The sequence below is a fragment of the Mirounga angustirostris genome, unplaced genomic scaffold, assembly GCF_029215605.1.
Source record: "Mirounga angustirostris isolate CCGP_5_RB_7025 unplaced genomic scaffold, mMirAng1.0.hap1 SCAF_12, whole genome shotgun sequence".
Lineage (NCBI taxonomy): Eukaryota > Metazoa > Chordata > Mammalia > Carnivora > Phocidae > Mirounga > Mirounga angustirostris.
Window position 1 is genome coordinate 105,766,745 of NW_026991720.1, and position 18,888 is coordinate 105,785,632.

At 54.9% G+C, this 18,888-nt stretch overlaps 1 protein-coding gene across 15 annotated transcripts in view; it reads left to right on the top strand.

The window, feature by feature from the left end:
- Nucleotides 1-18,888, top strand: part of URGCP (upregulator of cell proliferation) — a 66,297-nt gene that overhangs the window by 38,724 nt on the left and 8,685 nt on the right. For 9 of the 15 annotated variants that reach the window (XM_064575552.1, XM_064575556.1, XM_064575550.1 and 6 more), the window contains 2 exons: nt 14,298-14,324; nt 14,638-14,708. In XM_064575552.1, the coding sequence (XP_064431622.1) occupies nt 14,298-14,324; nt 14,638-14,708 (98 nt within the window). The other 6 variants (XM_045865015.3, XM_064575559.1, XM_064575558.1 and 3 more) reach the window with 6 other exon arrangements.

An 18,888-nucleotide genomic window follows, 5' to 3' on the forward strand; every position in this document is an offset into this window, starting at 1 on the left:
CCGGTCCCCCAGCGGCTTCGTGGCCCCGGGGCAGGTTTTCGGCTGGTTTGGCCCCGTAGGCACCTCTCCCGGAGTCCTGGCCTGCGGGCACCTGGGCAGGTGGGCCGGTGGGCGGTTCGGGGCTGCGGCCGCCCCCGTTCCCAGTGCCAACCCTGCACTGCCTGCCCCCCCCCCCGCATCCCCTCCCTTCCGCCGCTCAGGGGTGATACCCGGACCCTCCCCGCGCCCCCCCGCCGTCCCGGGGCCCCCCCCATCCCCGGGCGCCCCCCAGTCCCCTCCCCGCCGCCCCGGGCCCCGTCGCCGAGCGCTCCCCAGACCCCCGTCCCCTCCCCGAGCGCCCCCCAGACCCCCGTCCCCTCTCCGCCGCCCCGGGCCCCCTCCCCGAGCGCCCCCCAGACCCCCGTCCCCTCTCCGCCGCCCCGGGCCCCCTCCCCGAGCGCCCCCCAGACCCCCGTCCCCTCTCCGCCGCCCCGGGCCCCCTCCCCGAGCGCCCCCCAGACCCCCGTCCCCTCCCCGCCGCCCCGGGCCCCCTTCCCGAGCGCTCCCCAGACCCCCGTCCCCTCCCCCCCATCCCCGGGCGCCCCCCAGTCCCCTCCCCGCCGCCCCGGGCCCCTCCCCGAGCGCCCCCCAGACCCCCGTCCCCTCCCCGCCACCCCGGGCCCCCTTCCCGAGCGCTCCCCAGACCCCCGTCCCCTCCCCCCCATCCCCGGGCGCCCCCCAGTCCCCTCCCCGCCGCCCCGGGCCCCCTCCCCGGGCGCCCCCCAGACCCCCGTCCCCTCCCCCCCATCCCCGGGCGCCCCCCCGTCCCCTCCCCGCCGCCCCGGGCCCCCTCCCCGGGCGCCCCCCAGACCCCCGTCCCCTCCCCGCCGCCCCGGGCCCCCTCCCCGAGCGCCCCCCAGACCCCCGTCCCCTCCCCGCCGCCCCGGGCCCCTTCCCGAGCGCTCCCCAGACCCCCGTCCCCTCCCCGAGCGCCCCCCAGACCCCCGTCCCCTCCCCCCATCCCCGGGCGCCCCCCAGTCCCCTCCCCGCCGCCCCGGGCCCCCTCCCCGAGCGCGGCCCCCACCCCGCGCCCCCGCCGCCTGGAGCGACCCGGGCGGGCGGCCGCGGCCGGCGCGAGGCCCCTCCCCGGCGGAGGCGCTCCGCGCGGAGGAAGCGGAGGCGGCGGCAGCGCCGAGACCTCGCCGCGCTGATGGCGTCGCCGGGGTGAGTGCGGCGCTCGAGCCGCGCCGGAGAGGGGGCTGCGGGCTGCGGGCCGCGGGGTGGGGGCCCCCCGGGGCAGGTGCGGGCGTGGGCCGCCGGCCCGCGGACCCCCGCCCCGGCGCCCGTCCGGACCCCCGCCCGCCGGGCCCCGCGGCCCTCCCGCCGACCTTGGGCGGGCGCGGCCGGGCAGGGGGCGGAGGGGGCGCGGGCCGGGCGGGGCGGGGCGGGGGCGGGGGTCGGGGCGGGCGGGCGCGGCCCTGGCCCTGGGAGCCGCTGGGCCCCGAGCGCCCGGTGCCCGGCGCCCCGGCCCTGCCCTGCGCAGCTGTTTTCCACTTGCTCGCGCAGGAGCGGATGCTGGGCTCTCAGCCGCGGGGCGCAGCCGGGGGGTCCCCGAGGGTCGCGTGCGAGGGCAGGGGAGGCCGCGCGCCCGCCGGGCGGGGGCTGCGGGTCGGGGCTGCGGGCGGGGCCGGGCCGCGGGCCCTGCTGGGGTGGCAGCCCCGTTCTGACATCACCGCCTTCCACTGCCTCGGTGCGAAAATGTTCTTTCTTTAGGGAAACAGGGTGACACACGCCGAGCTTGTCATTTTTGAAACAATCCTTCCTCGCAAAAGAAAACCTCAGCCATTAATTATAATTAGTTTTTGCCTCCATAATCTAACTAGTCGTGCAAGCTGGCAATGACAGTCCAGTACCTTCCCAGAGGAGGAGAATGAGTCTCAAGGTCATTGCTTTAGTTGGTGAAATTCTTAGTTTGAAGACCGTGCACACTCAGAGGGTCTTAGACGTGTTGGCTGTGGTAACCGCTCCTGTGGGGTGGAGAGGACAGGTACCAGGCCTCTCACGGGGGGAGGCCCTGCCGTGCATGGGGTGAGCCTTAATGACGCTGGCCAAGTCATGGGCATTCCCATCTTCCTGCTGGCTTTCCAGGTTTGGGGAGCTCTGGTCACAAAGTACCCAGTACTTTGAGCTCATAAATAGAATAAACACCTGGCCCATCCCTCAGAAGGCCAGACTGAACGGGAGTTCAAGGTCCCACCCGGTTCCTGCCCTCCTTGTCAGGAAAGGGGGAGGCGGGGTGGCCTGGCAGCCGCGAGATGTCTGAGTTTATGTGCGGCGGCCGTCAGGCCTCTCAGACGTGATGGTGCATTTGGTGTCCAGACACACTACTGTGTAGACCCAGGTCAGAGGTGGGCTAAGTGGTGCTCTGCTGTGAGCCAGCAGGCCCTCCACGGTGACCCTGTGGTAGGTGGCATGGGTGTAGATTGAATATCGTCCTGTTGTGAGTGACCCCATGAGTCTGCAGGTGGTCTGTAATGCTCTGACGCATACTCACTGGAAAGCTGAGGTCAGAGAACTGTCAGTGTCCTTTACTTCATTTTACAGAGAGAACTGGGCACTGTGGCATATGACTATGGCATGCATGCGTCTGGGGACAGTCCACACGTGCACATGTAACCCTGACCTGTCTACACTGCAGGTTTCACTGGCAGGGCAGTCTGGCCAGGAAGACCTGACTTCCTGAGAGTTTCTGGTCCGTCTCAGTCAGCTGACCCACAGATGCTCAGCCTCCTGGACTCGGTACTGGGGGAGCAAGGCAGGGTTCGGGGCAGGGCTAGGAAGGGATCTGTGATTTCTGCCGGGCTGTGCACGGAGGAGCCTCTGACTCTGGTGTTCTTTCCCCCATGAATCACTGTAGGGGAGTTGGGAAGGACAGAGGAGGCCCTTACTGATGTGCTGGGCATTAGGCACAAGGGCCTGGCCAGGAGCAAGGCCTCAAAGGAAAAGATATGTTGGAGGTGAGTTTAGGGCTACGTAGAGACGAGGATGCTGGCCCGGACTGTGGGACCGGCCTCGTGTGTGAGCTCCCTGCACGCCACTCATGGAGGGGGAGTCCCCGTGACAGCAATGTGGAGGGGACAGGAAAGATGGAGCTTGGGGACCTGCTGCCATCAGCCCCATCCTGCGGGCCTCCTGGCTTGTCTCCTGTACTCTGTGCCTTCGTGTTAGGGCTCCTCGGGTTCTGTGACCCATCTGTACTAATCCCAGCACGTGTTCTCTGCCACATGGCTTCTGTTTTCTGTGGCTTGAAATGTTGTCTAAGTCAGAGGTTCTTAACCCCGGGGGCCATAACTCGCTGGTAGGTTTCTGGGGTTCCTGCGTTCCCTCAAATGGTGCGCAGTGTCGGGGGTCGGTGTGTTTTACTTAAATGCTCTCATACAGCTTCTGCGGCTTGCTTTGTTCACCCGGTGGTATGGTTTGCTGTTGTCCCCATGTCAGAACAAGGATCAGATCTATCCAACTTTTGACATCTACAGAATATCGTGCAGCACGGTCCTGTTATGTAGTCAGAGGGTTTCCAGTTTTCTCCGTAAAATAACGCTGCACGTCATCTCTTCCTCTGGACGTGCGCAAGAATTGGACGTTGGGGTCAGGGGGCCTTTTTTTAGTTGATCCTACTGGAGTGTCCTCACAGGTGGTCGAACTGCCTTCCCCTCCCCCCACCAGATTTTAAGGCCTCTCTGCACCTCCCAACACCTGACATTAGACTTGAAAAGTCTTGCCTGTCTGATGGAGTTATCGGGGTAAGAACGAGGACTCTTCACTCCCCGAGTCTTTAAAGATGGAAACTTCCTACCTGACCTCTTATACTCCCTCAGCAACAGTCGGTCCCAGGGCCTTTGATCCCATTGTTAACATGGGGTTCTCGCCACCCACATCCCCTCAGGTTTTTGTTTCCGGAAGAAACCCAGTGAGGGCTGCCCTCTGAGGAAAGAGCAGGAGGTGAGCGAGTGCCCTGGAGGCCCCGTCCATTTTCCTGGTAGCTGAGGTGCTCCCCTTCTCATCCACCAGACACTTATAAGTACCTGGGACTTTATTTTGTTATTCCTATCCACAAAGATGCTCCCCTAACACCATCATTTGGTGGGGAAGGAAAGGATCCGGGCCTTTGCCTCCTGGGAAGGGTTCAACTTTCCCGCCAGAGCCTGGCCTGGTCCGGATGGCTCTTCACGCTGGGTGGAGGCCCAGGGGAGGGGAGGGGAGGGGTGGGGTGGAGACACTGGGGGACCCAGACAAGGTGTGTGTCTGCTCCAGGACAAGTCCAGTGGCAGCCCTTGGCCTGCCCAGCGGCTGCTGCGGCTTCTGAAGAAGGGACGTGCTCTTGCCAGCAGGACACAGACTTTGCCCCCCCCCCCCCCCCGTGGATCTGTGATTGCCCCACGACCACGCCAGCTACCCAGTGTGTCCCCTCAGCAGAAAACAGGAGTGCTGGGACGGGTGCTGTGGGCAAGGCCATGCCGTCAGCCTCCATCCAGCTCGGGGAAGGGCCTCTTCCCCAGAACCATCGGGTCAGGGAATGTTCTCTGAAGCGTATATTCTGCTTGCTTCTCAGAAGAGCGTTGTCAGGCCCCCCTCCAGGTACCTCTGCCCCATCAGACAGATGAGGGAACCAAGGCCCAGGGACGCCATTTAAGTTCAAACTTGAGGCAGACTCACCCCATTAACGACGACTGCAGTTGTGTTAAATGAACTTACTGAGGCACAAACAAAAATCTTGGTTCTGTGTTTTGTCCTGACCACAGAGGGCATGTCGTGTCTCCATGGTGCGCTCTGGGTGGAGCTGATGGAAGGATGCGCTCACACGGTTTGTTGGAGGAAGAAGCTGTATTCGCAGAGCATCTGAGGCTCGGACTGTGGTTTGACAGAGATGCCTGGAGATGGACGTAGCGCAGATGGGGCTCTCGTTTGGAGAAGGTTCCCACTTGGGGTTCCCAGACCTACCTGCCTGGTTCACATGGGCTGCTTCTGTTAGGCTCTCTGCGTTGAGACGTTTTATGAAATTGTTAGTTGCCTTATTTTTCCTTTTTAAGATTTTATGTATTTATTTGAGAGAGAGAGGAGTGAGGGAGAGAGAGAGAGCACGAGCAGGGGTGGAGGGAGAGGGAGAAGCAGGCTCCTTGCCAAGCAGGGACCCTGATGTGGGTCTTGATCCCAGGACCCCAGGATCATGACCTGAGCCGAAGGCAGACGCTTAACCCACTGAGCCCCCCAGGTGCCCCTGTTTTTCCAGGTTCCCCATGCCTGAATGACCCCAGACACTCTGAGCTCCCAGGGCCAGAGACGAGGTTCCCGGCTGATTGGGAACCGTGTTTCTCTGTGCCTGAGCTGTATCTCGAGAACCAGCCCTGCAGCTTTAATTTCTGGCCGCCAGTCCTGTGTTTTCCTCTCCGTAGGCTTTGCCCTCTTTCATTACTGTTCTTTTTCAGAATTTTCCTGATTGTTATTATACACATATTTCTCCATAGAATCATCTTACCTGTTTTTCAACCTAGATGAGTTGGTAGGAGTTTTCCCCGACGTCTCTAACCTGCTCGTCTACAGGGTGGCAGCTAGGTTTTGATTATTTTTTTTGCAAATAGATCTGGAAAACTGCCGGCCACAGTGAGAGAATTTGGGAAGCTGGAGACACACAAATAGTTTCTTTACGACCGCTCCCAGGCCAGCAGCCCCAGCTGCTCGGGGTCCTGGCAGCCCTGCCCTCCCACAGCCTTCCCATCCGTCTGTTCTGTTGTTCAGCCCCACCCCGTGTCAGCGTCTCTGGTGCTGCCACCACCTGGGGCTGACCTTTGTCGCCCCTCTGCTGTTTGCAGCACCAGACAGGCATGTCACCTCACTCAGAGCACCCTCCAGAGTGGAAGCAAGTCTCGTCTGTTGCCAGGAGAGCTCAGTCTTTCCCGTCCTGTCTCTGCTCGCTCGGCCCTCCCTCCCGCCGGCATGGGGCTGGTGCTCCCGGGCACCCTTCTCCAGGAGGTCCCCTCCCCCACCATCCCACAGCAGTCTTTTCCCCTGCTCCCCAGCTCAGCTCTGTTCAAAACTTGGGTAGTTGTGTCCTTCACTGAGCTATCCCAAACTCCTGGGAAGTTCCTAGCACTGAATAAATGTGCGGGTAAATCCAGGAGAACACTGACTGCCTTATATGATCCTGCCTCACTCCTGCACATCTCTCCGGACCCTCACAGCAACCTGAGGAGGTGTGCGGGGCGGGGACGGCCAGCCTTGGCTCAGAGATCAGCACGTGTGTGTTCTGCGGGTGTGACCAGCTCTGGTGTAAGCTCCCAGAGGATCCAGCTGTGTTTTCGTGCCGCTTCTCCTTGCTCAGTGACCTACACGGCAGGAGCCCAGGACAAAGCCTGGTTGCAGGACACGCCATTCCTGTCCTGGGAAGATGCTCAGCTTGGGATGTTGCATTGACGGTTGCCCCGGGGCCCGCTGAGGGGACACCGGTGCCTGACGGGGCTGTCACGGGGGCTGTGCGTCTTTCTCAGGGTGCAGGCTCCCCTGCCCTCGGTGGGGGGTTCCAGGTGCAGAAAAGCAGGAGAGCAGCAGGGAGCCCTCCCTGCACGCTCCAGCACATTTGGGGGCGCCGCTGCCCGGCTGCAGAGTCCTTGCGTCCTCTGTGCTATAACGTCCGACCTCCTCTGTGTCCCCCACTGCCGCCCCCATGCCGTGCGAGGGAGCCCTGTCGTTGGTGTTTTCTCAGCCAGGCCCGCCTCTGCACGGCGAGGTGTAGACTTCAGCGTGTGTGGTCACCCTGCAGCAGTAGGACGGCCTCTGGTTTGGGCTTGGATGTTGTTTCCGGTTGAATCGCATCCCCTCCCAAACGTGCGTTGCAGTCCTAACCCCTGGCATCTGTGAATGTGACCCTCTTTGGAAGTAGGCTCTTTGCAGATGTGACTAGTTAAATGAGGCCACACTGGGTTCGGTGGGCCCTCATCCAATGACTGGTGTCCCTACAAGACTCAGAGGAGAGACACGCAAAGAGGCGGGGGCGAGTCCCGCCGTCAGGAGCCACACACACAGGCTGCGTTGGCGGCTAGAGGTGTGGTAACACAGTGGCGTAGGCTGGACGGCATGAAGACTCCGGTCGCAGTTCTGGCTGCTGGGAGTTGGAAGCGGAGGTGTGGGCCGGTGGGTGCGTCCCGGAGGCCCCGAGGGCCAGTGGGCCCCTGCCTCTCTGCTGGCTTCTGGTGGCCGCTGACGATCCGGGGCGATCCCGGGATTGGGGACACGGCAACTCCACTGTCCTGTATTTCTCTCCCTGCGTATCTGTCCACACTTTCCTCTTCCCACGATACCAGCTGTTGGATCAGGGACCCACCCCACCTGGTATGACCTGATCTTAATTTAAGATCTGCAAAGACCCTATTTCTAAATAAGGCCACGTTCGCTGTACCGGGGTTAGGACTTGAACATATCCTTTCGGGGGACACGTTTCAACCCACAGCACACCCAGGTTGGTTTAAAAAGGTTTAGTACTAATTCAGCGAGGGTTTCTGAGCAGTTGGCTTCAGGTTTTGTTTTGTTTCAGGGTGGTCATGGGATGAGGGGTCTGGCCAGTGCCGGGGGAGGGAGTCCCTAGGCTTTCTTGTCAGCTGGCCTCGGTGTGGGGCAGGAGGGGAAGTGGCAGGTCTTAAAAGCTGTCAACATCAAACAGCAGAAATCGAGTCAGACTTTATTATCCAAAGCAGTTAACAATATGTTGCCGGCCGCATGACGGTTAAGCGAAATCGCCCCGGTTTGTCTAGCGTCCTCCTGTTTGGGGTGGTTTTCTCTGTCTTCTTGTTTTCTTGGTACCACCCGCTGAAGGAGCTGGGTTTGCCGCTGGGCATTAGCCCTGCTCACGAGGTTTGGACAGTTCATTCTGGGCACTGAAGGACACTGTCCAAGGAGGGGGCAACTCTGAGGTGGGCAGGTGTCTCTGCTGTCAGAGGGGGTCAGCGAGCACTGAACACCCTGGCCTCTGGAATCAGAATCTCCAGGTGTAAGTAGAAAAGTTCTGCAGGTCGATCTGCTGGGCAGTTTGGAAAAAGAGAGAAAAAGGATGGGTGAGGATAGTATGCTTGGCCATGTCACCTGGGAGAGATGGCCGGTGAGGCCGCTAAGTTGTCAGGGTCCTCATTTCTCCTGCAGACTCCAGGGGAGCCTTTGGAGGGTGCAAGCCAGAATGTCTGCTTACTGACTTAGCGAGAAAGAAACGCTAGACACACGGAGCTCTCAGGGCTATGGGCAGGTCACCCCTTGACTGTGTGCGGAGACCCCCCAGGTCTGGTCAGCACCGAGGCCAGGGGCCCACGCCCACCCGGGGTCTCTGTGCCCTGGCCCCAGGCAGGACCGGAGCTGGGCTTCGAGTTTGGTTCCACACCCCACGTGGGCCTCACGAGAAGACTGATCCCTCGTCAGGGTTCACTTCACCCTAAGGGAGTGAAACGGCCTCATGAAAGCCTGAAGCTAATCCTCTAGAGTCGGTGATCAGAAGGAGTGACAGCAACGTGACTGGATGAAAGGGGGAGAGGATTGGTTAATATGTTGAGTCATTTTCAAAAGGGCAAAGGCATTTTCTTGGTACTTTTCAGTATTTTATATTTGTCTTATTTTGGAGATCAGAAGCAAATACTGATGATATTAGTAGTTTTCCAAGCCTGCTTTGCGGAAGGCCCCCTGGGCGGCGTCTGGGGCCCTGGTGAGCGCACTTGGTTCCTGCTGTCTTGGCCACAGGCCGCTTAGGGGGGCTGTTACTCACAACAGGGCCGGTTGGGAGTTGGCAGATGGTCTGATTTTTATGATTCCTGTAATTACTAGCTATAATTGTAAGTTGCCTAAAATCTATCTGAGTCTTAGAAGTAATGAGCCTGAAGGGAACCAGAAGACTCATGTTTGGGTCTGGCTGTGTTTGCTCGCTGGGTGGTATTGGGCAGATCTCATGCCCTGTGTCCACCTTGCAGGATAGTTCGGGGTCTTATGCTCGTCTGCTCAGGGCGCCATCACGAGGCCCACAGGCCGGGCGACTTCAGCAACTGATGCTTGTTTCTCACCGTCCCGGAGGCTGGATGCCCCGATGGCCGTGTGGTCAGCTTTGGGTTCTCCTGAAGCCTCCGTCCCAGGCTCCTTGCCGTGTGTTCACGTGGCCGTTTCTGTGCAGATGCGGAGATAGCCAGCTCTCCACCGTGTAGTCTTGTAGGACGTCAGCAGGGCCCCAGCCTTGGGACCTCATTTACCTGGGATCACCCCCTGAGATGGTATTCTCGCCCGGGTTCTAATGTTGTGTGTGGGTGGGTTCCCTCCACACCAAGAATTCGGAGACACCAGCAGGGTGTCTGACCCTGTCCACCTGGAGACAGGCTCGGATCCCATGGGGTCAAGGTTCAGTGCTGCGGGACCCCCCTCCTGCCTGCTCCCACCCCCACTTCAGATGCTGCCATGCTTGTGGCTGATGGGCGACAGGCTGGGGGTCCCGTGAGCAGCACCAGCCTAGGATCCCAGTGGCAAGAGTCCAGGTCATCACCTGTGCGTGGGGCCGACCGGCTGTAAATCAGAGGTTTCTGTGATCCTCCTTGGGTTCCGTGAATTTGCTGGTGTGACTCACAGAACTCCAGGAAATATTTTCCTTACTAGTTGACCCATCTATTATAACAGGATGTAACTCAGGAATGGCCAGAGGGGAGCTGGGCCCAGGGCGGGGTCTGTAGGAAGGGGCAAGGAGCTTCCAAGCCCTTCCAGAGCCTGCCATTCTCCCGAGATCTCATGTTCACTGACCTGGAAGCTTCAGAACCCCGTCCTCTCGGGGTTTTATGGGGGGTTCACGACACAGGCATGCGTGGTTAACTCATTGGCCATTGGTGATTGGTTCAACCTCCAGCCCCTCTCCCCTGCCAGGACCGGTGGGGGGGTACTGAAAGTTCCAACCACACGGTTGGTTCCCCAGGCAACCTGCCCCCCGCCCCCCATCCTTAGGTGCTTTCCAAAACTCACGTGTAGGAGCTGTGTGCCAGAAAGGGAGACAAAGACCAAATGTCACAGGCCCCTCTCCAAGTACGGTGATGCTGGGGGTCAGGGTTTCCGCGTCCGGGTCTGAGCGCAGTTCAGGCCACGCGAGCGTTCCAGGTGGAGCTGTCAAGCAGGCAGCATGGGACTTAGCTGAGCTTCTGCTGCCTCCTGCCAGGCTGGGCCCTGCCCGTGGCTCACAGCACAGGGATGCGATCACGTGGCGTTTGTGGACAAGGGTGACGGGCCGATTCCTATGTACACGTTTATACGCCAGCACAAGCTCAGGTCATCCCTGCGATAATGTCGCTTACGTGCTTTGCTGTGTGGGAAGGAACGGGTTGAGGTTCAGCCCCTGTCCTGGGAGCGGCCCCAAGCGCATGTCCAGGGAGCTGTGTGCTGTGGGTGGAGGCCTGGCGACCCCCCAGGATTTTGGGTGTTGTGTGCGCGGCCGGCAGGCCAGGCTGCTTCTCTGGGGACTAGTTTTAACCTGTTGTGTTGTTGTCTATTTTTTTTTTTTTTTAAGATTTTATTTATTTATTTGACAGAGACACAGTGAGAGAGGGAACACAAGCAGGGGGAGTGGGAGAGGGAGAAGCAGGCTCCCCACGGAGCAGGGAGCCCGATGTGGGGCTCGATCCCAGGACCCTGGGATCATGACCTGAGCCGAAGGCAGATGCTTAACAACTGAGCCACCCAGGCGCCCCGTGTTGTCTATTTTTAAGGGTTTTTTTCCTTACTACAAAAGCAATGAATATTTCTCATTTTTTATCAGTGTCAGAGTCCGAGCATTGCGTAGCGCTCTGCACTGGACAGGGGCTCAAAGCCACGAACACAGTGACCACAGCGGGCAGAGGATGAGGCCCCCAAAGAACATGCTGGAAGAGCCACCGGGGGGGTCCAGAGTTTCCTCTGGGAGGGTGGATTTGATGTGTTTTGCTGGAGAATTAAGGGGAGCTGGATTGCTGTGTCTGTGCAGGTCCTTCATAGAGTTCGGGGTCAGCACAGTGTTGGAAGAGGCTGCGGAGAATCTGGTCTCCTCGGGGCACCCGCATGTCTTACTGTGACCCACACCCTGCTCACTGCGTCGCTTTTATTGCTCTTTCAGTCTTAATCAATACAGACTTCTGCTTAAAGAAACTCAAATAGGACAAAATAAATGCATGTCCCTGCTACCCAGCGAGAAGTAACCACTGTTACATTTTTACATTTTTTATTAAAATAACTTGTACCTAGAGCTCCTTATCCAGAGTCTTCTCTTTTCCATATTTTCACTCATATTCTCATTTCTCATCTCCCCCTCTCGCTGTTTGTGTTTCTGTACACACACACACAGACACTCACGTGCCTTGTTTTTCTTTTTTTTTTTTAAGATTTTTTATTTATTCATTTGAGACACAGAGATACAGAGACAGAGAGAGAGCGTGAGCAGGGAGAGAGGCAGAGGGGGAGGGAGAAGCAGGCTCCCCGCCAAGCCAGGAGCCCGACGCGGGGCTCGATCCCAGGACCCCGGGATCATGACCTGAGCCGAAGGCAGGCGCTTCAGTATCTGAGCCCCCAGGCGCCCCAGGCGCCGTGTTTCCTTAACCGTTAGAGAGTGTGTTGCACGTGTCGCCATCCCCACACCTGCCGTGTCCTCCTGCAGAGCACTGCACCATCGCCAATGCCCAAAGCACCTGTGTCTCAGTTCTGCCCCTGCACCCCGAGGGGCCCCTTCCAGCCGGGGCTCCAGTGTGGGCTTGGGTGCCGCAGCACCCTCAGACCCTGAGTCTGGAGCATTCCTCCATCCTTGTCTGACCCTCGGCAACGTTCGTCCTTGGGGATCTCGGGTAACTTTACATGTTGGATTTGTCCCCATGGTCATGGCAGGGCAGGGTGACACTGTGCCCTCTCTCAGGGTGGGGCAGTTGGGGCACACAGGGGCTGTCTGCGTCACCCGTCCCCGATGGGATCCCCCGAGGGCCCAAGTTATAATCGCTACAGCTCTTCTCCCTGGCACCTAAGGAGAAGTCCGCGAGGAGCCACGTTGAAACTGGGCAGATACCTTGTTCCCCATCCACACGGTCTTCCCAGAGTTGGCACTTGTTGGCATTTCTGGCCTGAACCAGTCTTCACTGAAGTTGAGATGGTTGCAGAATGCCGCCGCCCCACTGCAGCGCTCCTACACATCAGATGGTTGTAAGCAAGAGCCCTCTGCCCACACCCCCAGTTTGCTTATGTATTACCTGTATGGACTCATTCATTCCTGGCTTTCAGTGGTTTTCCACTGTATTCATCGTGTCCGTGCTCAGATGGCCCTGGACTTGCCAGTTCCCGTGTTCCGAGGCACGCCTTAGCATTGTTTTTTTTTTTTTTTTTTTTTAATTTATTTGACACAGAGAGAGAGACAGCGAGAGAGGGAACACAAGCAGGAGGAGCAGGGAGCCAGATCCCCAGGACCCCGGGATCATGACCTGAGCTGAAGGCAGATGCTTAACGACTGAGCCCCCCAGGCGCCCCATGCCCTAGCGTTCTTTGAGCATGTCCTTACTTTCTGAGATCAGATGCTCAGGCTCCTCTTGTTCTCTCCTGGTCCCGGCATCTGCCATTTCTCCAAGGAGACCTGGTGTCTTTTAATTTTTTTTTTTTTTTTTTTTTTTTATTTGCGAGAGAGAGAATGAGAGACAGAGAGCATGAGAGGGGAGTGGGTCAGAGGGAGAAGCAGACTCCCTGCTGAGCAGGGAGCCCGATGTGGGACTCGATCCCGGGACTCCAGGATCATAACCTGAGCCGAAGGCAGTCGCTTAACCAACTGAGCCACCCAGGCGCCCCGACCTGGTGTCTTTTAGTGCGCCGTGGTGTTAAAGGGTGCTTGGTGTGCTTGTCAGTACTGTGTGGTATCTTTGGTTTTTGGCCCATTCAGTGGACGGAGCCAGGAAAGGCATGCGTGTAGCTAGCAATGCACACATACATGAGCACACAAGCATGTGTGTGGAACTCGTGTGTTCACGCCACGTCTCTAGTCCCAGTGTACCTCTGGGGGTTCTTCCTCTAACTTCCTTCTTTCCGTATTTTTTTGTTTTTGTTTTTTTTTAAGATTTTATTAATTTATTTGAGAGAGAGAGAGAACGAGTACAAGCAGGGGGAGTGGGAGAGGGAGAAGCAGGCTCTCCGCAGAGCAGGGTGCCCGATGTGGGGCTCGATCCCAGGACCCCGGGATCATGACCTGAGCCGAAGGGAGACGCTTAACCGACTCAGCCACCCAGGCGCCCCTCATTTTATCAATATCTTTATACTTAAAACTTGTTTTGTCTTTTTTTAAAAAATATTTTTATTTATTTATTTGACACAGAGAGACAGTGAGAGAGGGAACACAAGCAGGGGGAGCGGGAGAGGGAGAAGCAGGCCTCCCACAGAGCAGGGTGCCTGATGTGGGGCTCGATGCCAGGACCCCGGGACCATGACCTGAGCCGAAGGGAGACGCTTAAACACTGAGCCCACCAGGCACCCCACTGTGCCTTTTTATTTTTTATTATTTTTTTAAAGACTTCATTTATTCATTTGACAAAGAGAGACCAGCGAGAGAGGGAACACAAGCAGGGGGAGTGGGAGAGGGAGAAGCAGGCTTCCGGCCGAGCAGGGAGCCCGATGCGGGGCTCGATCCCAGGACCTCGGGATCATGACCTGAGCCGAAGGCAGATGCCTAACGACTGAGCCACCCAGGCGCCCCACCTTCTTTCCATATTTGTATGTCCCTTCTTCAACAGTGGAACTCTGGCTCCTGACAAAATCAACACATTTACTCATTCCTATAATAAACCTAAAATAGTTTATTCTTAAATGGACTACATTTACCAAATCCACTTAAAAGAACTCTGGATCACCCCTCCCTGCCCACACTGTTAACTTTGGATGCGCATCCTTCTAGAGCTCCTTGTATACCCGTAGGTGAGCACATAAATACACACAATTTCATTAAGACATCACCGCCTTGTGCACGTTCCTACCGTAAATATTCACATATTTCCTCCCACTAATATACACGTCATTAACCTCATTCTGTAACATCATCCAACATCTTTTTGTCCACAAAATGAGATCTGTACACTATTTTCTAATGACTGCAGACTAAGACTGTGCCGTACTTCTCTGTAATTGGACTTTGATTTTAAAGGGCAGCCATAAATAAATAAATAAATAAATAAATAAATAAATAAATAAATGGCATCCAGTTTTTCACTATTTTATGTAAAGCTGGTATCCACATCTTTGTAACTAAATCTTAATTATTTCCTTAGGGTAGAAGTGGAATTACTGGTCAAAGGGTATGTATATTTTTATGTCTTTTTGGATGGCAACCTGTGCTCTGGCCGCAGTGGTGGAGGGTGCTGCCGGTTTGTCCAGACGGGGCGCTTCTCCGTGGTGGCTGCACATGGGAATCATCGAGGGCACTCTTGAGAGTGGTGATACCCAGGCCTGACACCTAGGTCTGGTTTCGGTGGTCCGGGGTGTGGCCAGGATTTGTAGTTTTAAAAGGCTCCCCAAGAGATTCTGATATGCAGCCAACTTGATAGGTAGATTCACATTGTAGTAGTATTTCATCATTTTAATTAGAATTTTCTTTTGCAATTATTTCAGACGTTCAGAGTTGGGAGAAGTGGCCCCAGAAATAAAAGCATCTGAGAGACGAACAGCGGTGGCCATTGCAGGTAATGTGGGGCTTGCACCAACCCTGCAGCTCATGTGGTGGGTTCTGGATTCCAGAACGCCTGGGGCAGGCGAGCACAGGCCTCAAACATACAGAGGCTTAAGGCTGATGTTTTTCCTTTCATGAAAAGATTCCATCGCAGGGTGTTTTAAACTTCCGTCATCTATTCCAAAGAGGATTCAGTTTCACACCGGTGATTATCCCGCAGTTTACCAGGAACATATCGTCCCAATCCGAGCACATCATATCCGCCACCCTGGGTCTGGCGTAGGGTGACTGTGTAGTTTCTGACCCGGGCACTCCTGAGTGTTTGGTTGGGACAATAGGTATAAGCTGGAGCTGTCCCGGGCAGACTGGGGCTTGTGGTCTTCCTGGCCGTGGTTCCTGTGGGTTCAGTCTCTCTCCGTGGATCTGAGGGCCCGGTCTGTGGCTGCCCCTCATGACTTCAGCTTTAAGGGGTGGTGGCCACACTCCAGACATCTTTTCTCTTAGAAACTCATTTTGGATCTATCATTAATTTGGCACTTCTCAAAATAAATATGTCCTATTGGATTTAGTAGGGTTCTGCAAAGATAACCCCACAAAAATAGGCAAAGAAGTTGGGATTAACCAGATTTTATCTTATTTTGTTCATTTAAACAAATATTTACTGAACACTTAACGTGCGGGTACCGTAGTAGGGCACTGTGAATGTAGTAAACAGTAGTGAACAAAATGGCCCTGATCCCTCATCTCCGTGGAAGTCACGTTCTAGAAGGTAGGCCCTGGGGGGCATCAATGACCAGGTCAAATCTCGCAGCAAAACTGGGATCCAGCGGTAATTGGCCAAAGCCCTTCTGTTTCTCAGGATCTAGAACTGTGCTGTTGAGTACTGTAGCCATGAGGCACACGATGCAAACTTAAACAGGATTAAGAATTGCATTGCTGAGTCCCCCTGGTCGTATTTCACGTGCTGAGGAGCCACACAGCCAAGGGGTGCTCGTTGGACGGTGCAGATGGAGGCCATTTCCTTTCTCACAGGCAGTTCTGTTGGAACTAGAGTGTTGCTCTAGAGAGACTGGGAAGACAGCTGGGGTGGGCTCAGGGGAGGGAATCAGCTCCCTGGATGCCTGCTGTGACCAGGGGGTTAGTTATCAGTGGTCCTTTGTTCCATTTGGGGAAACTGAGGCTCAGAGACACTCTGGTACTTCCCCAGAGTTCCGTCTTTATTATCTCTCCAGTGAAGAAGCCGCCCATAATTATTTTTTAAAAATTTCCTCCTTGAGCTATGTGACTTCCTCTTAAGCATGTTTCATTAATAAGACTGAAAGCAAACTTTTCAACTTACAGGATTAAAAAAAAAGTTGTATCGAAGCTTGATATACCTGTGAAAAAGTGCCCATTTTACCAGTGTGTAGCTTGATATATTTTCACAAGGAGGAATGGACCTATTTTGAGCAGCATCCAGACGAAGGAGCCAAACTCGTCTTTCCCCCCAGTAGCCCTCTCCCCACCTGCCTCTGCCAGGGATAACCATGCTCCCCTTTCTGAAAGCATAGATCAGTTGTGCTATGTATAGTCCTCCTACAGAGTTCATTTACCTTATCTCAAGTCTGTGGATGCTAATTACTTCAGAGCTCATTCTTTTTTTTTAAAGATTTTATTTATTTATTTATTTGACAGAGAGAGACTCAGCGAGAGAGGGAACACAGGCAGGGGGAGTGGGAGAGGGAGAAGCAGACTCCCCGCCGAGCAGGGAGCCTGATGTGGGGCTCGATCCCAGGACCCTGGGATCATGACCTGAGCCGAAGGCAGACGCTTAACAGCTGAGCCACCCAGGTGCCCCTTTCATAGCTCATTCTTTAAAATAAATTTTAGAAAACTATTTAAAGAGGAATCTGGGAAGATGGCAGAGTGGAAAGCACCAGGAATCCGTCTCCCAGCTTGGACAGTTGCACTGGCCGGATCTTTCCATGGACTGTCCTGTACCTCTGGAGTCGGAGGTTTGCAACTTCCAGGGGAAGACTTGCAGAATAAATTTCCAGCTAACTTGGTCAGTTTCACCTGTTAGCACTGTAGCAGCTCCCTGTCTTCCGTTCCCAGATGAGCGGCAGGTGCCAGCCAGAGGGGGCAGAAGGAACCCTGTCCGAGTACCGGGGTCTCTGCTGTGCCAGTTACCGCTTCTGATCACAGAGGTGCAGACACAGAGGCGGGTGGCCACTGCTGTGCCATTGTCACCCTTTGCTCATTGTTGCCAGCCCCTCCCCCTCAGCTGAAGTGACTTCCAGGGGATTTCAAGGCCAGCATCCTTCCTCCCATTAACTTTTTGCTCTTTCCCCTTTGGGGAGGCAGACATTAAAGACTAGGACATTCAAAACAACTGCATATATGGGAAAATTAGAAAGTAATTGTGTGTTCCCAAAGAAAGTCTCAGAGAAGACCTCAGAGGACCTAAACTGTACACCTCAGTTTGATCCTGGCCACAGAGATAGCCTACAACAATCAGCAAACAAAAAACATAGCAAAAAGCAGCAAACCCTGGGAAGGGTGGGAGGAATCTGATTTCCAGAGTAACCACATTATTAGATTCAAATGTCCAGTGTGCAACAGAGAAAATTACAGGGTATACAGGAATAGGGAAGTATGACCCGTTCAAGGAAAAAAAATAATTGAACAAAACTGTCTCTGAAAAGACACGGTAGCAGATGTATTAGATGAAGACTTTAAGACAGTAAAGATGCTGAAAAATCTAAAGGAAGATGCGGAGAAAGGCAAGAACGTGATGTGTGAACCAAACAGTGATATCAGTAAAGAGCTAGAAAGCCTAAGGAACCAAAGGAATAGTACAGTAACCAGAATGAAAACTTCACTCATGGGGTTCAAAAGCAGACTGAGGAGGTGGAAGAAAGAATCGGTGAACTTAAAGACAGGACAATGGAATATATGGAGGCTGAGGACCAGAAAGAGGAAAGATGGAAGAAAAGCGAACAGAGCCTAGGACACCTATGGGATGCCATCAGTAGGTACTCGTGGGCGTCCCAGAAAGAGGAGAGAGAGAAAGAGAAAGGAGCAAGAGAAGATTTGAAGAAATAATGGCTGAGAACTTCTTAAAGAGACATGACTATAAAGTCCAAGAAGCTCAACAGACTCCAAGTAAGATGAATTTGAAGAGACCCACATGGAGACATGTTGTAATTAAACTTCCAAAAGACAAAGAACGAGTCTTGAAAGCAGCAGCAAAGCAGATCATCCGTACATGGGGTCCTCCGAGATTGTCTCTCGATTCCTCATCAGAAACTTCAGAGGCCAGAAGACAGTGGGCAGATGTATTTAAAGTGCTAAAAGAAAGAAGAAATTGTGAGCTAAGAATCCTGTATCCAGCAAATCTGTCCTTCCAAAGTGAGGGAGAAACAAACATTCCCAGGGAATAAAAGCTGAGTTGATGACCACTACACCTGCAGGAGATGCGCCAGGGAGTCCTGTGGGTGGAAAGAAAGGGCACTAGACAGGGACTTGAAGCTGTATCGAGAAGTAGTGATCTCAGTAAAGGTAAATACCTGGGCAGTTCTAACAGCTAATTTAGCAATTTTGATGATGGTCCGTAACTGTACTTTCTGATTTTTTTCATGATTTAAGAGACTAATAGTTAAAGAAAAAATAAAAAATGTAAATCCAGTATCACGTAACTTTGGTTTGTAACTCCAAATCTTGTTTTTGTAACTTCTGAGACTTAATGCATTTGAAAGAATTATTAGTTTATGTTCTGGGGCACTCAGTGTATGAAGATGTGATTTTGTGGTATGAACACACAGAGAGAGGTGGGGATAGAATGTAAAGGGAGAGAGTTTTTGTATGTATATAGGGCATACAGAAAACAAATAGCACAATGACAGAAGTAAGTGCCTCCTTATCAGTGATTACTTTAAATGTAAAGGGATTACAGTCTCTAGTGAAAAGACAGAGATGGGCAGAATGGATAAAAACAGGACCCAATTGGGCGCCTGGGTGGCTCAGTTGGTTAAGCGACTGCCTTCGGCTCAGGTCATGATCCTGGAGTCCCGGGATCGAGTCCCGCATCGGGCTCCCTGCTCTGCAGGGAGTCTGCTTCTCCCTCTGACCCTCCCCCCTCTCATGTGCTCTCTCTCTCATTCTCTCTGTCTCAAATAAATAAATAAAATCTTTAAAAAAAAAAAAACAGGACC